General features: G+C 42.3%; 1 protein-coding gene across 2 annotated transcripts; it reads right to left on the bottom strand.

The window, feature by feature from the left end:
- Positions 1-1,850: 1,850 nt before the first annotated feature.
- Positions 1,851-8,351, bottom strand: mycn (MYCN proto-oncogene, bHLH transcription factor). 2 transcript variants are annotated; one of them, XM_067984293.1, is made up of 3 exons: positions 8,201-8,351; positions 6,296-7,323; positions 1,851-3,186 (listed from the first exon to the last, which is right to left on the bottom strand). In XM_067984293.1, the coding sequence occupies exons 2-3, from the start codon at positions 7,284-7,286 to the stop codon at positions 2,540-2,542; spliced, it is 1,638 nt and encodes a 545-aa protein (XP_067840394.1). In that variant the 5' UTR covers positions 7,287-7,323; positions 8,201-8,351; the 3' UTR covers positions 1,851-2,539. The 2 variants fall into 2 exon arrangements, with proteins under 2 accessions (XP_067840394.1, XP_067840395.1); XM_067984294.1 differs by having other exon boundaries at positions 6,296-7,286.
- Positions 8,352-23,907: the final 15,556 nt, after the last annotated feature.

Genomic DNA, 23,907 nt, shown 5'->3' with positions numbered 1-23,907 from the left:
GTGATATTTTTTTCTCATGCTCTTTACTCAGGTCATTTCACTGTGACATAGTTCTATAGTATTTGGTCATGAGGGAGGCAATAGTCAATATTATACTCAGTTTTGTAGCCAATTCTGTAATCTCTATGTTGTATCTCAATAGCATACAGGAAGAAAAAGTATCAACATAACTGCTCCAATGTGATTCCAGTTAAAGATTTCCAGTTACAAGTCCTCTCAATAGACTCATTGTGTAACATTGCTGTTACACTGCGCTCATCGGCAAATGTCTTAGGTGCTGCTGACTAGCATGTTTTTGGTCAACTTTTCGTTCAGTATAGAGCTCTTTTGCATCCTAATTATTTGTTTCCCTCCCACCTTTTCTTCCTTCATTAAGGTTGGTATCTCATACTGGGGTTCAAGCCCTCCATTATCTTTTTCAAGCAGCCATTTTTTATGCAAGTGTCACGTCTATTTGATTTTGGGAGGCATCACAGCCAAATCCAATCCTGTCCTTGCCTATGAAAAGTGCTATATAAATTCAAGTCTTTCTTTCTTTCTTTCTTTCTAAAATGCATATACGTGTGCTATCCACAGTGGTCAGGAGCAGGAAGCCAGACAGATGTTTCACCAATTGTAGTACCCTACTGCTACTCAGCTAACTCAACAATGACCAGGAATCAAACCTTGTGGTCTGTATAGCTCTTTAAATGTTAATATCATGTAATAACTGTAATGCTAGAGGACAAATCACAAAGCTTAGGTGAAACAAAGCGTCTAACCACATTATGGCAGTTGTGCTCAATATTAATCTAAGGCAGCCTAATGAGTGCTGTAGAAATCTGGATGACAATTTCCTCCTCCTGCTAATTCTAATTTTCTGTTGTGTTGTGCATGTGTCTGCTTTTCAGGAAGTACAGGATGGTTAGAGTGAACTTTAGCATCTGTCCCTTCAAAACTTGCGCAATCATTGGAATATAGTAAAGTAGGAAATGCAGCATCTTCAACTTCCCTAAAATAATTGTGTGGTTAAACAGAACCACACTTTCACTATAGACATAAGCAATAGATTATTGTGAGGTTTTAAGAGCAGCCATTTAGTACCCTTTCCCTCAATCCATTCATGCAAATGTAACAAAACAGCCATTATCTATTATACACACTCATGATCAATAGCAACTTAAAAAAAATTGGTCTATGCAGCCATAACTCCGCCAATGGTCAGTTGACTGATAATAAGTTTTCACACATATTAGCTTGAACAAGTGTCTTGTGTGTATGGTGCAATGAGCACAAGATGCCGCACAGCACGAGTTTTCCCCCCCAAATGCTAGCAAGTAACTTTTGGCCTAATTCTAAGCCCTTTTAAATACCCTGGCCAAAATAAGATGGAGAAATTAGATTTGTTCACACCTATGACACTGCAGATTCATATCTGATGGATTTTTAAAAAAACTTTGTTTCATAAAACGCACTCTTCCTGACAGACTCTCATTCTGCCAAGCAAGTAAAATTCTCGAGCACATGCAGCATTTAAAAATTAGGTTGTGGCAGACACTCTGCATCCTCCTCTTAATTACATTGTCAGTCACTCTACCAATTTAGAGCAGATGCCAATGTCATTGTCAAATCCAGCAAGCACCAGAGATGGAGCTTTCACTTCCAGTAATGAAACCGCTCACAAAACCTAAGTAAATACAAGTGCTTCGACACAAGACTTATTTTTGGATGACTAGCAACATTTTACAATTAGCTTCTCAAAACCATCAAATATATTTTGGAGGTACTTCAACTTCAAAAAGCGTAGCTGACATTTAATCATCTTTCGATAGCAGTCCCAAAGCTACAGACACCATGACAAAAAGAGGTAGTTAGTTTCATAGGATTTATTTTCATAAACTTGAGGTATTTCAAAAGTGCTATAAGTTGCAGCACTATATGTACATCATGAAAAACACATAACTCAGCCAATTACCCAGTTCTATGAACCCAACAGCAACACAAACAGAGAGAGGCTAGGTAAAAGGCATATATAGTAATTTCTGTACAAAAGAAATTTTAGTCAAAAAAGTGATAAAGTAATATCTACTCAAACCTTTCACAACTCATTTTCATACGAAAATATAGGTATCAAATTTAGTCATGTATCAGCATCACACTAAGGATACAGGCAGTGTAAGAATTAGTACAGTACATAACAAGGATTAACAAGAAGTCTTTATAGGAAAATTTCATGCTCCTCAAACGTTGAGGTATTATTCTGTATAAAATTCCAGTCCAAAAAACGGCAGCATAGGCTGTGGCTTTTTTGTTTCTTAACCAGACCATCACATGAAAAAGGCGATTGTTAAACTGGTATTTACATAGGTTTTGAAATAGGCAATCGTTAAGCCCTCTCAAAAATGATCTCCATTCACACGCACATGTACCTCTAAGGCTTTAGAAGTATTTTGTCCATGTTTAAATGTGGCTGGATTGAAAACCAGAAAAAAAATTCCGAAACATTCTTGACGTCTAAAATGTGCAAAAGTGGCATTCAACCAGTTGGGGCAGCCTTAGCCTAGCGAGTCCTTATTTCCTCCAGTCTCTTTACCAGCAACTGTTGCTTGGCTTTCAGTTTTTCTTTTTCCGACAACAATTTCTGCTCTTCTGACTGGAGAGCCCGCACATATTCAGTGGCCTTTTTCAGAATGATGACTTTTGCCGCCTTGTCGTTTTTCACAAGTTCTGGTATTTGGTCCCGTAAGGTAAGAAAGCTGGAGCGTAGATCATTCCGCCGCTGGCGCTCCAGAATGTTGTGAGTGCGCCGCCGCTCATTGTCTTCGGAGTCAGATCCGCGGGGGCTCACGCTCTTGGATCTAGGGGGAGCCACCTGCTTGGCGAGGCGCACAGTCTCGCTTTTCACTTTCTTCAGAGGCGGCATTTCATCGCACTCTGTGTAGGGCGACGGTGCGGCATAGTTGTGCTGCTGGTGTATAGGGGCACACCTTTTAAGCAGAGAGGCATTGTGTGTCTTCGACGACCCGCAGCTCGTGTTGTGGGAGCGCACAGTCACAGTAAGGGTGGTCACATGTTTGCTAGACGACGACCGCCGTTTCTCAACTGTCACCACATCAATTTCTTCCTCTTCCTCCTCTTCTTCCTCTTCCTCATCTTCTTCTTCTTCCTCTTCTTCCTCTTCTTCTTCCTCATCATCATCCTCATCCTCTGTAAATATTTGAAAGCAGAAGAAAAAGTCATAATCAGAATAGTTCAGCATTTGAACGTACTGTAGGAAAACGAACACAGGTAATATAATGAAGTGAATCCTTAGAATATATACTGAAGTTCGAGTGCTTAATATGATAAAAATGGCCCAGAAAGGAAACCCCTCTTAATCAAGAATATAGAGCATGTCCATGCAATGAGGACAAGGTAATCAACTATTGGCAGATTTCTAATACCACAATCAAAGTTTCTCTTTCCTATTACTGTTGGTGGTTAATATCTCCTTCTCTGCGCAACTTATGTGCTTGACATTGTGGATTCCATCACACACAGGAAGTGTTTATATGGGCTGTGCTGCATCACTTGGAAAAATACCACAATCGTACACACCTACAAAATCTGGAGCAGTTATCCAATTAGAGTGAAAAATAGGAATTGTTCCAACGTTGAAGGACAAAACGATTTTATTTTTGTGGGGAAAAAACAGCACTGGAATGAAAGGAAAAGGAAGGATATTTATTAATTACACCCATAACAGCACCCTCTTCCCACTGCTGTAGTACATAAAAGCTAGTCTATGCTTTCACTTTGAAAAGTTTCAGAACGTTTAGAAGCTATTCAAATATACATAACTGATATTTTTTATACACTCAACTAGATCGAGGAACTTGTGTTTCAGTTGTGTATTACTTAAAAGAATTTCTGTCATTCCAGTCAAATATTCTGCTATTTAAACTAGAACACCATGACTGAACTGTCTGTACAAACATAGCAACATGAAGGATGGACATGGAGATCAACACAGATCAAAACCATTGTATTAACACATTAATCATAATTGCTGATTCACATTCCACACCCCATCCAGCAATAAAGAGATCTGCCTCAGACAATTACTGCAGGAACCAGAGGCTAATTCATGGAGTTGCTCTAGACGACAGGACAAAGCACTTCCATTTCATGGAGCCAAGTATTCAGCAGACAGCTGTTGGGAAGAAGCACTGGACAACCCATAGCTGTCAGAAAGATGTAAGCAGAAGCATGTGTAGTTTTACCCTAGGAATATCTGCAATGCTCACCTTCCACCATGATCATTTTAATGGGCTCTTTGTTAAAAAAATAAACTACACTAAAATTAGATCGTAAAGTTCAAGGACATATAAAAGCACTCATTTATTTCTTTTATCATTCCATAATATGAGCCAAATGTGTCATCTGGCAAACCACTAATATAAACCACAATTACTGGAAAGCCTGGAATCATTCCTAGCCTTCAATATAAATAGATTTGGACCTTTTGTAATAAATAATTAATATAGATCAGGGGTATCCAAACTATAGCCTGGAAGCCACATGCAGCTCCTGAGCCATGGCCATCTGGCCCTTGAAGTCCAAGCAATTCAGCTCTATTTCTGCTTTTATTTCTTATTCGCTGGTTTATCCTATTTGAACTGTGGGCCTTTAAGTTTGGAAAAGGTTGTTTTAGTGTTTTTGCCTCATTGCTGGATGAATCCTAAATCCGAACACCAAAGTCAGTTAATATCAGCCACTTGAAATATATGCAAATTAATGGAAACACAGATTTAAACTTCATATATATTGTCCTTGATGCTTCATGGTACACACCTATTCAAACCAGACAAAAGGCTTCAACGCCGCTGACATAGATCATTAATTAATGATTAGAAGGTGGCAATGCAGAAATTTCTATTTATTCTTACATAGATACACCACTCACTTCTCAATTTTCAGATTAGTTTCTGGGAAAAGGCAACATTTGTGGACTTGCCACAGGGTGCCTCCTCCTATCTCCTCTTCTCTTTTCTTTAAATCTGTTACTACTTTGAAATGTTAAATCCCTGGGTTAAGTAAAAGTCTCAGGGGTTACATTTGCTGATTGCTTGTTTATGGAACTTCAGAATTTCAAAGCCATGCTGTGGAATTCCAAGAACTCCATTCCCCATGGCCTTCTGAGATTACTCTTGATTAATGGGGCTGTTTCAGTACAAAGGTACCCAGGTACTGCAACTATCACATCTGGTAGCTTTCCTCTGCAGCAATCAATAGCCGACAGCACATTTATTCAAAGGACAATCTCCAGGAAGAAAATACTAGACGTATTTTTTTTATAAGTACCTTCCTGCAACTCTGTGTTAAAATGAAATTATTATTCGTAAAAATAATCTATCCAAAAACTTCGCTTCATTTATTCCAAAAAAAGGGCAGGAGAGACAAATAGTTGCATTTTGAACGGCAGTAAAAATGTTATGATTAAATGCATCTTGGACCAAAGATAACTGAGGCATACTGCCGCCTGCTGGAGGGCTATCAGGTCAATCACAGAAGCCAATCTCACAGTATTTCATTTCAGTCTGGTAATTCAAAACTGATTCATGTGTCGCTTTCACAGCACTTTGAGGAAAACCCCCATTCAGCCAGGCTGATGAAATTAACACAAGAAGGTGGCAGCTGAAACCAGTGGCACCACTTAATGGATCCGAATTCATTAACATTTCTGCCATTTAATTACGGTGGTGGATTAAAGCCTTTGTCATCCGCAGTACTGCTGGATTCCCTGTGCCCTCCCCCTCCCTCCAAGAGGGAAAAGAGTCACCAGCTGACAAGCTGGGCTCTTAACAACAGTGTGTGGAAAGGAGCTGCGCTAACAACAGGCGCGGACTAGCACCTTGTTTGAAAAATGTATGGGGGGGCGGGGGGGGGGACGATCTTATTTATTTATGTATGTATATACATACTGGAGAGTCTGCCAACACTGGTGTCTGCATGAAGTATTACAAGGTCAGGAATAGAACCAAATGGATTTTAAAAATTGCATTTGGTATTTGTACGGAAATACCGTAGTCTACAATCTTCTAGCCGCAGTTTGCAAACATTGCACTCGATAGTTTTCAATAAAAACTGTATTTAATATTTTACGTTGGTTGCACAAGCAACTTCGCTATTGCACAAGCCAGATCTTTCCATTTGCAAATGTATCGCAAAAAAAAAGTTGCAAGTTGAATATATGCACACAATAAAAACAAATTATACGGATCAGTCCCCAATGTGGGGATTGCAACCCCCCCGCCCCACAATTTAAGACACTTACCGGAATCACTGGGAGTCTCGTTGCCGGAGCTGCCGAGCGATGCAGCGCTGTCAGCGGCCGCTCCTCCCCGGGAAGCCGCATCTTGGTTCAGCGGGAACGGGAAGACGACGGCCGGGTCCACGCACTCGGCGGCCGGGTGATGGAGCTCGCTCTGCGCGCCGTGCCTGCTACCGGAGCCCTCCGCACCCAGGGCGCCGCCGCCGATGATGATATTAGCATCGTCTGCGGGGCAACAGCCTCCGCCCGGGGATGCACCGATTGCAGCAGCCGCAGTCCCCCCAGCCCCCGGACCCGCTGCCGCCGCCGCCGCCGCTGCTGCTGCTCCCGGTCCCGGACCCGCCGCCACCACCACCGCCGCCGCCGCCGCCGCCTTGCCCTGTTGAGCCGCCGCCGCGTACAGCTTCTCGGTGACCACCTTCTCCAGCTTCTCCCGGGCCGAGAAGCCGCTCCACATGCAGTCCTGCAGGATGATCGCGTTCAGGTTGCACTTGCCGCCGACGCTGCCCCCGCCGCCGCCGCCGACGCCGACGCTGCCCCCGCCGCTCCCGCTCCCGCCCCCGGGCTCCGAGCCCACCTGCCCCTCATCGTCCTCCTCGTCCAGCAGCAGCAGCTCCGACACCCAGTCCTCGCCGTCCCCGGCCGACGACCTGCCCGCCGCTCCCCCCGCCAACCCCGCCCGGCTGGGAGAGAGCGGAGGGGTGGGCAGCAGCTCGAACTTCTTCCAGATGTCCTCGCTGGGTGGGTAGAAATCCGCCTCGGGGCCGTAATCGTCGGGGTAGAAGTAGGGCTGGTAGGAGTCGTACTCCAGGTCGTAGTTCTTGCAGCAAGGGGGGCGGATGGAGGAAGATGAGGAGCTGGAAGCCGAGGAGGAGGAGGATGAGGAGGAGGATGATGAGGATGAGGAAGAAGTGGAGGAGGAGGAAGAGGAGGAGGAGGAGGTGGTGCTGGAGGTGGACGACGATGAGGTGCTGGATGACATGATCCCCGGCATCTTTTGTTTTTTTGCAAAAAAAAAAGAAACAGAAAATCTGGAATTATGAAGAGAAAAGGGGTAATAGAAAGCAAATGAAATTAAAAAGTTGTCAACAATAAACAGGGCAAAGCAGCAACAACAAATAAAAAAAAACCTGCCATTCAGTCAGTTTAACCAGAGACTTATAAATGCATCTAAATCACCCGTGGGGTTAGTGCTCAAGTTATAAACGCTACACAATGTTTCAAAAATCGTAGGCTTGGAGAAAAAAAAAAGCAAAACACTTATTGGCAGAAAAACGCCCACCGCCGCACGGGTTTCACCCCCCCCCCCCCCCACCTTACAACTGCTTGTAAACAAATGCAACAGATTTCTGAGAGCTTAAAAAAAAAGATGCATTCCCTCCACCCCCCCCCAAAAAATATGTGCAATTTAGCGCGATATATTGCACAGTCCCGCGATCCGTTTCCAGGGGTGAATTAAGGCCGAGTCCACTTTCATCATCAACAAAAGACGCTGCCAATGCTGGGACCTTGCAACATTCACAGGCACCGCTCAGAGGTGGGATTAGCGCCTTATCGAGGGCACTGCGATAACACACCTACTGACTGTCGACTATCCGTATCGACATCAGGGCATTTGTAAATTAAATAACATCTTTTTTTTAAAAAAAAGACATTCCGATCGAAAGATCGAGTCGTTTAGGATTTAAAGCCCAAATTAGTTAAGTCGCAGGGGTAGTCTGCAGATTCCTCCAGGGCGAGCTGTGATCAGTGCTGCATGAAATGCTTTGACCTACATTCTGTGCATTTCTAATGAATACAGGGACACTGATCCAGCTTCCACTCAAATGTATACATATAAACACACACACATACACATAAAATCTACGCACGGCCTTTCATTATACTGAGAAAAGAAAACAACCTCACCTTTCACTGCGTTTTTTTTTTAAAAAGAAAAACACTCCACAATGATCTAAAATATTGGGCACGTATCTAAACAGATCCAGCAGTTAGGAGCCTCGCATTAGATTCTGATCATTCCCTCGGAGCAGACAGAGAAGTCTGTCAGTGTAACTTGGATGCAGTGCTGGATATTATTATCTGAAAAAAACTGGAAGGACCCGGAAAAAAATCAAATGTACCAACCCCTTTCATTTACATAGGGGAGGAGCCCGCGATTTGGCGCGAAAATAATTACCCTCATTATTTCCCAAATATATAGATAATGCATGCTATAAGATTGTGCAGTCGGGTTTAATTTAGCCCTGCAATATTCATAAATTTGCATTAATGAATTTAGGTTGAGTTCAGATCACCAAGAGGTGTATTTTTTTTCTGAAAAAGCCCATTACAGTTTTGTTCTGCGTATGGGCGGAATGGTATACTGTGGTTAAGGGCTGAATGTCAATCACTCTGATTTACAACAGGAACAGCTCTAAGGGAATACTGCAGCGAGCTCAAAGGGAAGTTATTAATCATGCAGACAGAAAAAAAAGAAACTAATTACAGATGCAAAGTAGACGGTTGCAACGTGAAATTGTTGCAAATAAGCAATACGATTGGTAAAACAAGAGTCTAAAATCAAATAGTATACAGTAGAGGGTGTTAGCCCTTTGCAAGAAAACCAAGCTACACATACCGCAGCGGCGCGACATCTAGTGGAAGCGTGTACTGGATACATTCAGCATAAAAGAACAGCATGTTCCATCCACCCAGCACTGTTCAATAGGCATCGTAACAAACCCAGCTCAAAAAGAGGGGGAAAATAAGTTCTTTTTTACATGCCGTTCTTAAAAAGCAGAAGCAAAGCGTTTGCTTTTAAGTTGGAAGATACAACCCACAAACGTTTTTAAAAATTGTGCAATTTCAGTAAGAACTGAAGCTGAGAAAGTAAAAAAATAAGATTGCCAATATTTTATAAAAATCAAAACAAAGGCATTTGTAACAGAGGATCAGATATAGCTATTAACATTTGTATGAGAACTGTAGGTTTGAGTGACAGCTGCTCCGAGAGACGTTAACATTGAAATGACCGAATGGGGGTATTGACAGTCATTTAACATGATTTTAAAAAAAGAAAGAAAAAATTCCATTTATATAGCTCCTTTCGCGACCTTAGGGCATCCCAAAACGCTTTACAGCCAATGAAGTACTTGTTTTGGAAATGTAGTCACTGTGTAATGTAGGAAATGCGACAGCCAGGTTCCAGAATGCATTTATTTCTATTATTTGTATATTATACAGTGAAATAGAGCATGCTAGATTTCCTAAGTACCACCGATTTTTTGGGAATCATCACGTTTTTGGACAGTTCAAACAATCTTAGGTTGCTCCAGCTTTTCCATTGATGTTTCCAATGCGCATTGGCACAAAAGCAATGAATAATTCAGGAGTTAAATTGCCAAACTGATTCCTGAATGTATTATAGCCGAAGTGTACGCATGCTGCAGTATAACTTGAGCCAGGTGCACACCGGAACAGTGGGAGGAAGGTACAGTGCTGCATCATGACATGATGGTGTCAGGAGCTCTGAAATCAGTGCCCAGCACCTGAGAGATACTTTCCTAAGGGTACACTCACACTACAACTATGTACTGACACTGCAGTTATAGTGTAAATACAGCCTGTATGCAGAGTCGGGGCTAACCTAATACCAGAGTGAAGTGAAGTAAAGTGAGATACCTGGAAAGGTAATCACACTGCTTCGCTTTAGAGTCAGTTCAGGTTTTGACACCTCAGATTTACACTCCACAAGTCTGGTGTCATTGCAAAGCTGAAACCACTTTGCATCAATACTAAACTTCGGGTTGTGTTTTCCTCCACTTTTGCTGCAAAGTTTTACGTGACACCACTTTGAATCCTAGGTAATTTATTCGGCTGTGTGCATGAACATAAGGTCACAAGGATAAGAATGGCTTTTAAAGTGCCAAACTTTTAGTTGAGCGGAAGGACAGTACAATGGTCGATCCAGCGGTACATATTCAAACATCTGAGACCAACCCCCATGTTGGTCTCAGATGTGTAGTACATGTATAATAGCTGCCTTACTGAAAATAATCCAGATGTCACTAATCTGTTTTAAAGGGCTGCTGTCTTCATGAAAAAAATATGCAAAAAGCTTTGGCAAAATGTTTTAATATGTTTATGAATGTGTGAAACAATGAGGTAGGTCGAGTTGAAATGCATTTTGGTATGAGCTTATTGTGAGGAAAGTGATGCGTTGTTCTCATGGCTTTTCTATTTGCTCAAAAATGTTTGCCACTTTTTCACAAAGATGGGAGACTGTAAAATGGCTTGATTGTGCTCTAGTTTATGCTTCAATGTGTATTAGATTTTTATTTTCTATAGCGCTATGGGGAAAGAGCAGGGGAGTGGCACTAATTGGTTGCTCTTTCAAGGTGGGATGGGCCGAATGGCCTCCTTTTGTGCTGTAAGATTCTATGATTCTATATATTACATAATAACATGGTATAAGATCCAGCAATTTTATTGCATAAGTGACCCAATAAAGTATGTAAACACTGATTTTTAGTACCTAGCATATGAACATTCTTTGAAGAGGTAGCTATAGTTTGATTTCCCCTGGTCTGCACTCATTCCAGAACCTTGCAAAGATTCGACTTTGGAGCAAATTTTGTAGCTCAGGTGACATATTTCCTTTGGGCGAGATGAATGAAATGAACATTTTCTCCAAGGAAATGTTCCTGTCAATTACCCATATTGAGAACTGCATGTGCTGGAATACCAGTCTGCCTGATCCAACTGAAAACAGGAAACTCATAGACATATGTAGTGTTTCAACTGGGCGGTAATAATAATCCAGTTCTGATTAGAAGCCTGCTTTGGCAACGTTCACATTATCATTAACTAATCTGTATCAGTCTGGGTTCAAATCAGTTTGGAAGCCATCAGCCAAAAAAGTTTCTACAAATTCAGTGTTTGTCACTGCTTAAGAGCAAAAGTATTTAAATTATATTTTTATTTGAAATGTTGTATTTACTTTTTAGCTATTTTTAGTTTTCCCTGCAGTCTTGCCTAGGAAGCCAAACAAGCTGCTCCCAGGTCTCTGCCAGTCCAGGTATATAGCTGGATATTAGGAGGTGGTGCGAGGGAAACACATGCTGGTTCTTACTTTGATTTTGCCCTTCTCTCTCTGGAGAAGCAGCATGTCTTCATTCAGCAGCTCCTCCTGATGGCCCAAAATAGTAAGTGTGAGCCATTGTCCCACTGCTCCATGACTCACCAGTAGGCTGTTATTTTTGTTTCTGTCTCACATATGTATTGTCTGAGTTTTTCTCTGTACGACAGAAGCTATATTTACTGATATTCAGGGCAGGAAGCAACTGTTTTTGTTGATTTGATAATGTTTCAAAGTTGGAAGTACTTTGCAATGATAGTCATTAATCAGTTTCACTGCTTTATGCACTAAACATTACCAAATGTAATGTTTGTCTTTAGGTATTTTATTCTTTCCTCCTGCTGTTTTCTGTTCAATAGTTTGGGCCACAGTTCGTCCATATTCATTAGCAACACTACTGCCTCATCAGACACCATAAGGCACAATCCAAGTGGATAGAACTGTGTCTATATCTTTATCTTTATTCATATGGTAAACACTTTTTCTAACTAGCTGAGGTGTTTTATTTGAATAACTTGTGCAATGTAAACATTTTAAATGTGCTGAATCTAGTATATCTACAGACAATTAGATAAGGAGAATTATCATTTTGGTATCTAGACAGCAAAAGGTATACCTGATCTTTGGATTCTCAGGTGAGAGATGACTAACCTGTAGATTATGAGAAGTGTATGTTTGTTTAGGTAAGATGTAACTACTTATAAAACTTGCCACCCTAGTTGCTGGACATTTTTTGTCCTGAACCACATTTCTCCATCTCTGCCATTTCGTCTTAAATCTTACTGTTGTGCAGTCACCATAATAAGCCCAGCACCAAAACCATCAGGAAGACTCTGAAATTTAGAAAGAAAAACTACACTCAATGTTTCCCTACACAGGAATGTCAGATGTTCCTATCAACTCCATTTTTTTCACAGTAGGTGAAGTCACAGTGTATTAAATTTCACAAACTATTCAGACCAGCATTAATAACATTTTTCAAAGTGCTTGTACTATTGTGTATGGTAGCTGGAAGGGACATCTCCTTTGTAAGTGATATCTAACCACATGAACATAATCATATATCAATCTCTCACTTCCCAATCACATACGCAGGTTCATTTATGTGAAGAAGGCAGTTCATAAAATCATAGAATCGTAGAAAGGTTACTGCGCGGAAGGAGGCCATTCTGCCCAACGAGTCCACGCCGGCTCTATGCAAGACCAATCCAGCTAGTCCCACACCCCCGCCCTATCCCGCCCTGCAATTTTTTTCCTTTCAAGTACTTATCCAGTTCCCTTTTGAAGGCCATGATTGTATCTGCCTCCACCATCCCCTCGTGCAGTGCATTCCAGATCCTAACCACTCGCTGTGTAAAAAAGTTTATCCTCATGCCACCTTTGGCTGTTTTGCCAATCACCTTAAATCTGTGTCCTTTGGTTCTTGACCCTTCCGCCAATGGGGACAGTTTCTCTCTATCTACTCTGTCTAGACCCGTCATGATTTTGAATACCTCTATCAAATCTCCTCGCAACCGTCTCTGTTCCAAAGAGAACAACCCCAGCTTCTCCAGTCTATCTACATAACTAAAGTCTCTCATCCCTGGAATCATTCTAGTAAATCTCTTCTGCACTCTCTCAAAGGCCTTCACATTTTTCCTAAAGTGCAGAGCCCAGAACTGGACACAATACTCCAGTTGTGGCCAAACCAGTGTTTTATAAAGGTTCATCATGACTTCCATACGTTTGTACTCTATGCCTCTATTTATAAAGCCCAGGATCCCATATGCTTTTTTAACCGCTTTGTCCAACTGCCCTGCCACCTTCAACGATTTGTGCACATATACCCCCAGATCTCTTTGTTCCTGTACCCCTTTAGAACTGTGTCCTCTGGTTTATATTGCCTCTCCTCGTTCTTCCTACCAAAATGTATCACTTCACATGTTTCTGATTTAAGGTCAAAATGCAAATAAAATAGAAGCGACAAAGTATACACTGATTACTAATGCACTGGATACAGTATTAACATTAGCCAAGGACCTATGATATCACATCTCCATAATCAACCACCAACAATCAATCTGTCACTTCCCAATCACATGTGCAGGTTCATTTATGTGCAGATGGCAGTTCATAGAATCATAGAAAGGTTACAGCACGGAAGGAGGCCATTCGGCCCATCGAGTCCATGCCGGCTCTATGCAAGAGCAATCCAGCTAGTCCCACTCCCTTGCTCTTTCCCTATAACCCTCTAAATTTTTCCCTTCGAATATTTATCCAATTTCCTTTTGAAAGTTGCTATTGAATCTGCTTCCACCACCCTTTCAGGCAGTGCATTCAAGATCGCTGCATAAAAAAATGTTTCTTCATGTCACCTCTGGCTCTTTTGCCGATCACCTTAAATCTGTATCCTCTGGTTACCGACTCTTCTGCCACTGGAAACAGTTTCTCCTTATTTACACTGTCAAAACCGTTCATGATTTTGAACATCTCTATCAAATCTCCCCTTAACTTTCTCTGTTTCATAAGAACAACCCCAGCGGCTGCAGGACATTCTGGAGGGGGAGGGTGAACAGCCAGTTGTCGTGGTGCATATAGGCACCAACGATATAGGTAAAAAACAGGATGAGGTCCTACAAGCTGAATTTAGGGAGTTAGGAGTTAAACTAAAGAGTAGGACCTCAAAGGTAGTAATCTCAGGATTGCTACCAGTGCCACGGGCTAGTCAGAGTAGGAATGACAGGATAGCTAAGATGAATACGTGGCTTGAGAGATGGTGCAAGAGGGAGGGATTCAAATTCCTGGGCCATTGGAACCGGTTCTGGGGGAGGTGGGACCAGTACAAATTGGACGGTCTGCATCTGGGCAGGACTGGAACCAATGTCCTAGGGGGAGTGTTTGCCAGTGCTGTTGGGGAGGGTTTAAACTAATGTGGCAGGGGGATGGGAACCGATGCAGGAAGTCAGTGGGAAATAAAGTGGTGACAGAAACAAAAGGCAGTAAGGGAGAGTGTACAGAACATGACCGGACAGATGGTCTGAGAAAGCAGGGCAAAGACCAAGGGAAGACTAGATTAAACTGCATTTATTTCAATGCAAGAAGTCTGATGGGCAAGGCAGATGAACTCAGGGCATGGATGGGTACATGGGACTGGGATGTTATAGCTATTACTGAAACATGGCTAAGGGAGGGGCAGGACTGGCAGCTCAATGTTCCAGGGTACAGATGCTATAGGAAAGATAGAGCAGGAGGTAAGAGAGGAGGGGGAGTTGCGTTCTTGATTAGGGAGAACATCACGGCAGTAGTGAGAGGGGATATATCCGAGGGTTCGCCCACTGAGTCCATATGGGTAGAACTGAAAAATAAGAAGGGAGAGATCACTTTGATAGGATTGTACTACAGACCCCCAAATAGTCAACGGGAAATTGAGGAGCAAATATGTAAGGAGATTACAGACAGCTGCAAAAAAAATAGGGTGGTAATAGTAGGGGACTTTAACTTTCCCAACATTGACTGGGACAGCCATAGCATTAGGGGCTTGGATGGAGAGAAATTTGTTGAGTGTATTCAGGAGGAATTTCTCATTCAGTATGTGGATGGCCCGACTAGAGAGGGGGCAAAACTTGACCTCCTCTTGGGAAATAAGGAAGGGCAGGTGACAGAAGTGTTAGTGAGGGATCACTTTGGGACCAGTGATCATAATTCCATTAGTTTTAAGATAGCTATGGAGAAGGATAGGTCTGGCCCAAAAGTTAAAATTCTAAATTGGGGAAAGGCCAATTTTGATGGTATTAGACAGGAACTTTCAGAAGTTGATTGGGAGAGTCTGTTGGCAGGCAAAGGGACGTCTGGTAAGTGGGAGGCTTTCAAAAGTGTGTTAACCAGGGTTCAGTGTAAGCACATTCCTTATAAAGTGAAGGGCAAGGCTGGTAGAAGTAGGGAACCTTGGATGACTCGGGAGATTGAGGCACTAGTCAAAAATAAGAAGGAGGCATATGACATGCATAGGCAGCTGGGATCAAGTGGATCCCTTGAAGAGTATAGAGATTGCCGGAGTAGAGTTAAGAGAGAAATCAGGAGGGCAAAAAGGGGATATGAGATTGCTTTGGCAGATCAGGCAAAGGTGAATCCAAAGAGCTTCTACAAATACATAAAGGGCAAAAGGGTAACTAGGGAGAGAGTAGGGCCTCTTAAGGATCAACAAGGTCATCTATGTGCGGAACCACAAGAGATGGGTGAGATCCTGAATGAATATTTCACATCGGTATTTACGGTTGAGAAAGGCATGGATGTTAGGGAACTTGGGGAAATAAATAGTGATGTCTTGAGGAGTGTACATATTACAGAGAGGGAGGTGCTGGAAGTCTTAACGCGCATCAAGGTAGATAAATCTCAGGGACCTGATGAAATGTATCCCAGGACGTTATGGGAGGTTAGGGAGGAAATTGCGGGTCCCCTAGCAGAGATATTTGAATCATCCACCGCTACAGGTGAGGTGCCTGAAGATTGGAGGGTAGCAAATGTTGTGCCTTTGTTTAAGAAGGGCGGCAGGGAAAAGCCTGGGAACTACAGACCAGTGAGCCTGACATCTGTAGTGGGTAAGTTGTTAGAGGGTATTCTGAGGGACAGAATCTACAGGCATTTGGAGAGGCAGGGACTAATTAGGAACAGTCAGCATGGTTTTGTGAGAGGAAAATCATGTCTCACGAATTTGATTGAGTTTTTTGAAGGGGTAACCAAGAAGATAGATGAGGGCTGTGCAGTAGACGTGGTCTACATGGACTTCAGCAAAGCATTTGACAAGGTACCGCATGGTAGGTTGTTACATAAGGTTAAATCTCATGGGATCCAAGGTGAGGTAGCCAATTGGATACAAAATTGGCTTGACGACAGAAGACAGAGGGTGGTTGTCGAGGGTTGTTTTTCAAACTGGATGCCTGTGTCCAGCGGTGTGCCTCAGGGATCGGTGCTGGGTCCGCTGTTATTTGTTATTTATATTAATGATTTGGATGAGAATTTAGGAGGCATGGTTAGTAAGTTTGCAGATGACACCAAAATTGGTGGCATTGTGGACAGTGAAGAAGGTTATCTAGGATTGCAACGGGATCTTGATAAATTGGGCCAGTGGGCCGACGAATGGCAGATGGAGTTTAATTTAGATAAATGTGAGGTGATGCATTTTGGTGGATCGAATCGGGCCAGGACCTACTCCGTTAATGGTAGGGCGTTGGGGAGAGTTATAGAACAAAGAGATCTAGGAGTACAGATTCATAGCTCCTTGAAAGTGGAGTCACAGGTGGATAGGGTGGTGAAGAAGGCATTCAGCATGCTTGGTTTCATTGGTCAGAACATTGAATGCAGGAGTTGGGATGTCTTGTTGAAGTTGTACAGGGCATTGGTGAGGCCACACTTGGAGTACTGTGTACAGTTCTGGTCACCCTATTATAGAAAGGATATTATTAAACTAGAAAGAGTGCAGAAAAGATTTACTAGGATGCTACCGGGACTTGATGGTTTGACTTACAGGGAGAGGTTAGACAGACTGGGACTTTATTCCCTGGAGAGTAGGAGGTTAAGGGGTGATCTTATAGAAGTCTATAAAATAATGAGGGGCATAGATAAGGTCGATAGTCAAAATCTTTTCCCAAAGGTAGGGGAGTCTATAACGAGGGGGCACAGATTTAAGGTGAGAGGGGAGAGATACAAAAGGATCCAGAGGGGCAATTTTTTCACTCAAAGGGTGGTGAGTGTCTGGAACGAGCTGCCAGAGGCAGTAGTAGAGGCGGGTACAATTTTGTCTTTTAAAAAGCATTTGGACAGTTACATGGGGAAGATGGGTATCGAGGGATATGGGCCAAGTGCAGGCAATTGGGACTAGCTTAGTGGTATAAACTGGGCGACATGGACATGTTGGGCCGAAGGGCCTGTTTCCATGTTGTAACTTCTATGATTCTATGATTCTATGATTCTCTCCACATATCTGAAGTCCCTCATCATTCGAGTAAATCTCTTCTGCACCTTCTCTAAGGCGTTGACATCCTTCCTAAATGTGGTGCCCAGAATCGAACACAGTACTCCAGCTGAGGTCTAACCAGTGTTTTATAAAGGTTTAGCATAAATTCCTTGCTTTTGTACTCTATGCCTCTATTAATAAAGCTCAGGATCCCAGAGGCATTTTTAACAGCCTTCTCAACTTGTCTTGCCACCTTCAAAGTGTACATACACTCCCAGGTCTCTGTTCCAGCATCCCCTTTAAAATTGTACCATTTAGTTTATCTTGCCTCTCTTCATTCTCCCTACCAAAATGCATCACTTCACACTTCTCTGCGTTAAATTTCATCTGCCATGTGCCTGCCCATTTCACCAGTGTCTATGTCCTCCTGAAGTCTGTTACTATCCTCCACATTGTTTACTACATTTCTTTGTTTCGTGTCATCTCCAAACTTTGAAATTATACCCTCTATACCCAAGTCCAGGTCATTAATATATATCAAAAAGAGCAGTGGTCCTAATACTGACTCCTGGGGAACACCACTGTATACTTCCTTCCAGTCTGAGAAACAACTGTAAACCACTGCTCTCTGTTTTCTCTCCCCTAGCCAATTTTGTATCTACACTGCCACTGTCTCTTTAATCCCATGGGATTTAATTTTGCTAACAAGTCTATTATGTGGTACTTTATCAAATGCCTTTTGAAAGTCCATATACACATCAACCGCACAACCCTCATCAACCCTCTCCATTACTTCAAAGAACTCAATCAAGTTAGTCAAACACAATTTTCCTTTTATTTTATTCGTTCATGGGATGTGGGTGTCGCTGGCGAGGCCAGCATTTATTGCCCATCCCTAATTGCCCTTGACAAATCCGTGCTGACTTTCATTTATTAGCCCATGCTTTTCCAAGTGCCAATTAATTTTGTCCCAGATTATTGTCTCCAAAAGATTCCCCTCCACTGACATTAGGCTGATTAGCCTGTAATTGCTGGGTTTATCATTCTCCCTTATTTTGAACAGGAGTGTAACATTTGCAATCCTCCAGTCCTCCGGCACCATCCCCATATCTAAGGAGGATTGTAAGGTTGTGGCCAGAGCCTCCACAATTTCCACCCTTACTTCCCTCAATAATCTAGGATGCAACCCATCTGGACCAGGTGACTTTTTTACTTTGAGTACTGCCAATCTTTTAAGTACCTCCTCTTTATCTATTTTTATCCTGTCCAATATCACTACTACCTCCTCGTTTACTACTACAATGGCAGCATCCTTACAGTGGAGACAGAGGTGAAGTATTCATTTAGTGCCTCAGCCATGCCCTCTGCCTCCACAAGAAGATATCCTTTTTTGTCCCTAATCGGTCCCATACTTCCTTTGATTACCCTTTTATTATTTATATGTTTATAAAAGATTTTTGGGTTCCCTTTTATGGTAGCCTCTAATCTATTCTCATACTCTCTCTTTGCTCCCTTTTTTAGATCTCCTCTGTACTTTCACTACTCTCTTCCTTTTTACATATTTATAGAAGCTCTTACAATCTGTTTTTATATTTCTTGCTAGTTTACTCTCATATTCTACTTTCTCCCTCTTTACCAATTTCTTGGTCATCCTTTGCCCTTTACAATGTTACTATCCCAGTTTATATTGTGATAATTGAAGTGCCCCATTATCACTACTCTATAGTTCTTGCATCTTTCTGTAATTTGCCTGCAAATTTGTTCCTCTATCTCCTTCCCACTATTTGGTGGCCAGTAGCGTAATAGCTCCTCTATTGTTCCTTCATTCTATCCAAATAGATTCTATCTTTGACCCCTCAACTATATCATCTCTTTCCAGTGCTATAATCGTTTCTTTGATCAATACTGCCACCCTCTCCTTTCTTTCCTTCCCGATCTTTCCTGAATACCTTGTAGCCAGGAATATTAAGTGCCCAATCCTCCCCTTCTTTGAGCCAGGTCTCTGTTATTGCCACTATATCATAGTCCCATGTGGCAACTTGAGCCTGCTGCTCACCAACTTTATTGACCACACTATGTGCATTTACGCACATGCACTCCAAACTCATCTTAGACTGCCTCGCATTTGCCCCCTGTCTGGTCCCTCCTATTTCTGAACTATTTTTTACTCTAGTGTTACTTGTCCCTCTCAACCTTCTGTCCATCTTGGTTCTCCTTTCTAATGCTTTATCCTGGTACCCCTCCCCCTTCCAAATTAGTTTAAACCCTCCCCCATAGCACTAGTTAACCTCCCCTTGAGGACATTGGTCCCAGCTCTGTTGAGATTACTATTTCTTTTTATATTCCTTGATAGCTTAAATTCATAGTTCCTCTTTGCTTTCCTAATTGTTTTTTTTTACTTCTTTCCTAACCTCTTCGTATTCCCTTTTGTCATCCTCTCCTTTATTGTCTATGTACTTAAAGTATGCCTTTTTTTAGTTTCAATTTTACCTTTATCTCTTTATTCATCCATGGTATTTCATTATTGGCTAGTTTGTTCTTGCTTTTTAGAGGAATATATTTCTCCTGAACTCTATTGATCACCATTTTAAATTTTACCCACTGCCGTTCTAGTTCTTTGTCAACATTTTTTTCCCATTTATCTGCCCTCATTCCATTCCCACAAAATTAGCTTTTTTCCAAACTATTACTTTGGTATTTGTCTTATTTATGTCTTCCTCAATCATTATTTTAAACCATGTTATATTATGATCGCTATTGCCTAGATGTTCCCCTACACTTACTTCTCTTATCTGTTCTGGTTTATTTCCCATTACTAGATCCAGCAGTGATTCCTCTCTTGTTGGGCTTCTCATATACTGGGTAAGAAAGGAGTCCTGTACACACTGTAAAAAATCCATTCCCCTTTCTCCTTTTCTTACCACTTCTTGCCAGTTTATTTGGGGGTAGTTGAAATCTCGCATGATTCTTATTCGATGTTTTATATTCATTTCATAGATTTGTCTACATATTTCATCCTGCGCTTCCCTTCGACTATTAGATGGCCTGTAGAATATACCTATTAATGTGATCGATCCCTTCTTATCCTTTGTCTCAATCCATATGGATTCTGTTTCTATTTTAATGTTAGTTATGTCCCTTTTTCCGATTGCCATATGCTATCTATAATTAGTACAGCTACCGCACCCTGCTTCTTCCTTCCCTATTCTTTCTAAATACATTATATCCTGCAATATTTAACTGCTAGTCCTGTTCCTTATGTAGCCATATCGGGTACAGCCTAGGTACATTCCCACGAGGCAGAAAGGTAGGGCAACTAAAGCCAGAGCTCCCTGGATGACAAAAGAGATAGAGAGTAGGATAAAGCAGAAAAAAGGGGTGTATGACAGATGTTAGGTTGATAACACAAGTGAGAACCAAGCTGAATGTAGAAAGTTCAGAGAGGAAGTGAAAAAGGAAATAAGAGGGGCAGAGAGAGAGAATGAGAATAGACTGGCAGTCATCATAAAAGGGAATCCAAAAGTCTTCCATAGGTATGTAAACAATAAACAGGTAATAAGAGGAGGGGTGGGGCCGATTAGGGACCAAGAAGGAGATCTACTCGTGGAGGCTGAAAACATGACCGAGGTACTAAATGAATGCTTTGCATCTGTCTTTACCAAGGAAGAAGATGCTGCCAGAGTTTCAGCAAAGGAACAAGTAGTTGAGATACTGGATGGGCTAAAATTTGATAAAGAGGAGGTACTAGAAAGACTGGCTGTACTTAAAGTAGATAAGTCACCTGGTCCAAATAGGATGCACCCGAGATTGCTGAGGCAAGTAAGGGTGGAAATTGCGGAGGTACTGGCCATAATCTTCCAAAACATCCTTAAATACGGGGGTGGTGCCAGAGGACTGGAGAATTGCAAATGTTACACTCTTGTTCAAAAAAGGGTGTAAGGATAAACCCAGCAACTATAGGCCAGTCAGCTTAACCTCGGTGGAGGGGAAACTTTGAGAAACAATAATTCGGGACAAAATTAGCAGTCACTTGGACGAATGTGGATTGATTAGGGAGAGCCAGCATGGATTTGTTAAAGGTAAATCGTGTTTAACTAACTTGATTGAGTTTTTTGATGATATAACAGAGAGGGTAGATGAGGGCAATGCACTTGATGTGGTGTATTTGCCTTTTAAAAGGCGTTCGGTAAAGTGCCGCATAATAGGCTTGTCATCAAGATTGAAGCCCATGGAATAAAAGGGGCAGTAGCAGCATGGATACAGAATTGGCTAAGTAACAGGAAGCAGACAGTAATGGTGAACGGTTGTTTTTCGGACTGGAAGGAGGTGTACAGTGGTGTTCCCCAGGGATCAGGGACCACTGCTTTTCTTGATATATATTAATGACTTGGACTTGGGTGTACAGGGCACAATTTCCAGATTTGGAGATGACTCAAAGCTTGGAAGTGTAGTGAACAGTGAGGAGGATAGTGATAGACTTCAACAGGATATAGATAGCCATGATGTGGAGATGCCGGTGATGGACTGGGGTTGACAAATGTAAGGAATCTTACAACACCAGGTTATAGTCTAACTGTTTTATTTGAAAATCACAAGCTTTCGGAGGCTTTCTCCTTCGTCAGGTGAGTGAGTGTGGGATTCCATGGAAGGTTACCGCATTTATAGTCAGAGAACAATACCTGGTGATTACAGATAATCTTTCCAACTGCCTGTTGTCAAGGCAATCAAAGTGTTCAGACAGAGTGATGTTACCTACAGGACCACCGAATATACAAACGGCCAGAACAAAAGACAGAGAGAGAGAGAGAAACATCCGAAAGGAAGAAAAAGACAGAGAATGACCCGTTGTATTAAAAACAGATAACTTTTTTTCGCTGGTGGGGTTACGTGTAGCGTGACATGAACCCAAGATCCCGGTTGAGGCCATCCTCATGGGTGTGGAACTTGGCTATCAATTTCTGTTCGACGATTTTGCGTTGTCGTGTGTCTCGAAGGCCGCCTTGGAGAACGCTTACCCGAAGATCGGTGGCTGAATGTCCTTGACTGCTGAAGTGTTCCCCGACTGGGAGGGAACCCTCCTGTCTGGCGATTGTTGCGCGGTGTCCGTTCATCCGTTGTCACAGTGTCTGCATGGTCTCGCCAATATAGATATAGATAGGGTGGTGGAATGGGCGGACACGTGGCAGATGAAATTTACCACAGAAAAATGCAAGGTGATACATTTCGGTAGGAAGAATGAGGAGAGGCAATATAAACTAGAGGGCACAATTCTAAAAGGGGTTCAGGAACAGAGAAACCTGGGGGTATATGTACACAAATCGTTGAAGGTGGCAGGACAGGTTCAGAAAGCGGTTAAAAAAGCATTCCGGATCCTGGGTTTTATAAATAGAGGCATAGAGTACAAAAGCAAGGAAGTCCTGATGAACCTTTGTAAAACATTGGTTCGGCTACTGCTGGAGTATTGTGTCCAGTTCTGGGCACCGCACTTTAGGAAAGATATGAAGTCCTTAGAAAGGGTGCAAAAGAGATTTACTAGAATGATTCCAGGGATGAGGGGCTTTAGTTACGTGGATAGACTGGAGAAGCTGGGGTTGTTCTCCTTGGAACAGAGAAGGTTGCAAGGAGATTTGATAGAGGTATTCAAAATCATGAGGGCCCTGGACAGAGTGAATAGAGAGAAACTATCTGCATTTGCAGAAGGGTCAAGAACCAGAGGAAATAGATTTAAGGTGATTGGCAAAAAGAACCAAAGGTGACATGAGGAAAAACTTTTTTACACAGCGAGTGGTTAGGATCTGGAATGCGCTGCCTGAGGGGGTGGTGGAGGCAGATTCAATCATGGCCTTCAAAAGGGAACTGGATAAGTACTTGAAAAGAAAAAAATTGCAGGGCTACGAGGATAAGGCGGGGTGCGGGAGTGGCTGGATTGCTCTTGCATACAACCGGCACGGACTCGATGGGCCGAATGGCCTCCTTCCATGCTGTGTAACCTTTCTATGATTCTATAATTCTATGTTTCAGTTTTCCTTACCACACCTGGCTCCTCATTATGAATTATTGCCTCCAGTTCCCCTGTTTTGTTTTGGATGCTGTGCACATTGCTGTGCAGGCAATTTTATCTATTTTTAGTAATTATTCCCCTCCCTTTGTTTTTAACAGTCAATTTATACTTATGTTCTATAACTGTATTTTTTCCCTGACTGTTTATGTTACCCTTATTCCTTAACCTAGCCTGACTTTTACTCTAATTTCCTATTTCTTTTTTCTTCAGACTTATGTTATCTTCCCCTGATCTCTCCCCCTGTCTTACTAGTTTAAAGTCCTATAATTAGCCTTATTCATCCTTTCTGCAAGGATACTGGTCCCATTCCAGTTCAGGTGGAGTCCGTCCCAACGGTACAGCTCCTTTCTGTCCCAATACTAGTGCCAGTGTCCCATGAAATGGAACCCCTCCTTCCCACACCAGTCTTTCAGTCATGCATTCACCTTTCTGATCTGCCTATCCCTGTACCAATTAGCATGTGGCTCGGGTAGTAATCCCGAGATTACCACTTATGAGGTCCT

This window comes from Heptranchias perlo, chromosome 5 (genome assembly GCF_035084215.1).
Source record: "Heptranchias perlo isolate sHepPer1 chromosome 5, sHepPer1.hap1, whole genome shotgun sequence".
Taxonomy (NCBI): Eukaryota; Metazoa; Chordata; class Chondrichthyes; order Hexanchiformes; family Hexanchidae; genus Heptranchias; species Heptranchias perlo.
Note: the sequence above shows the minus strand (reverse complement) of the source record. Positions and strands in the feature narration are given on the sequence as shown.

Excerpts from the sequence above, each read along its gene's own strand:
- mycn (XM_067984293.1), bottom strand. The coding sequence starts at position 7,286 with ATGCCGGGGATCATGTCATCCAGCACCTCATCGTCGTCCACCTCCAGC. Across the intron at positions 3,187-6,295 it reads CGAGACTCCCAGTGATTCCG|AGGATGAGGATGATGATGAG; the intron begins GTAAGTGTCTTA and ends AAATATTTACAG.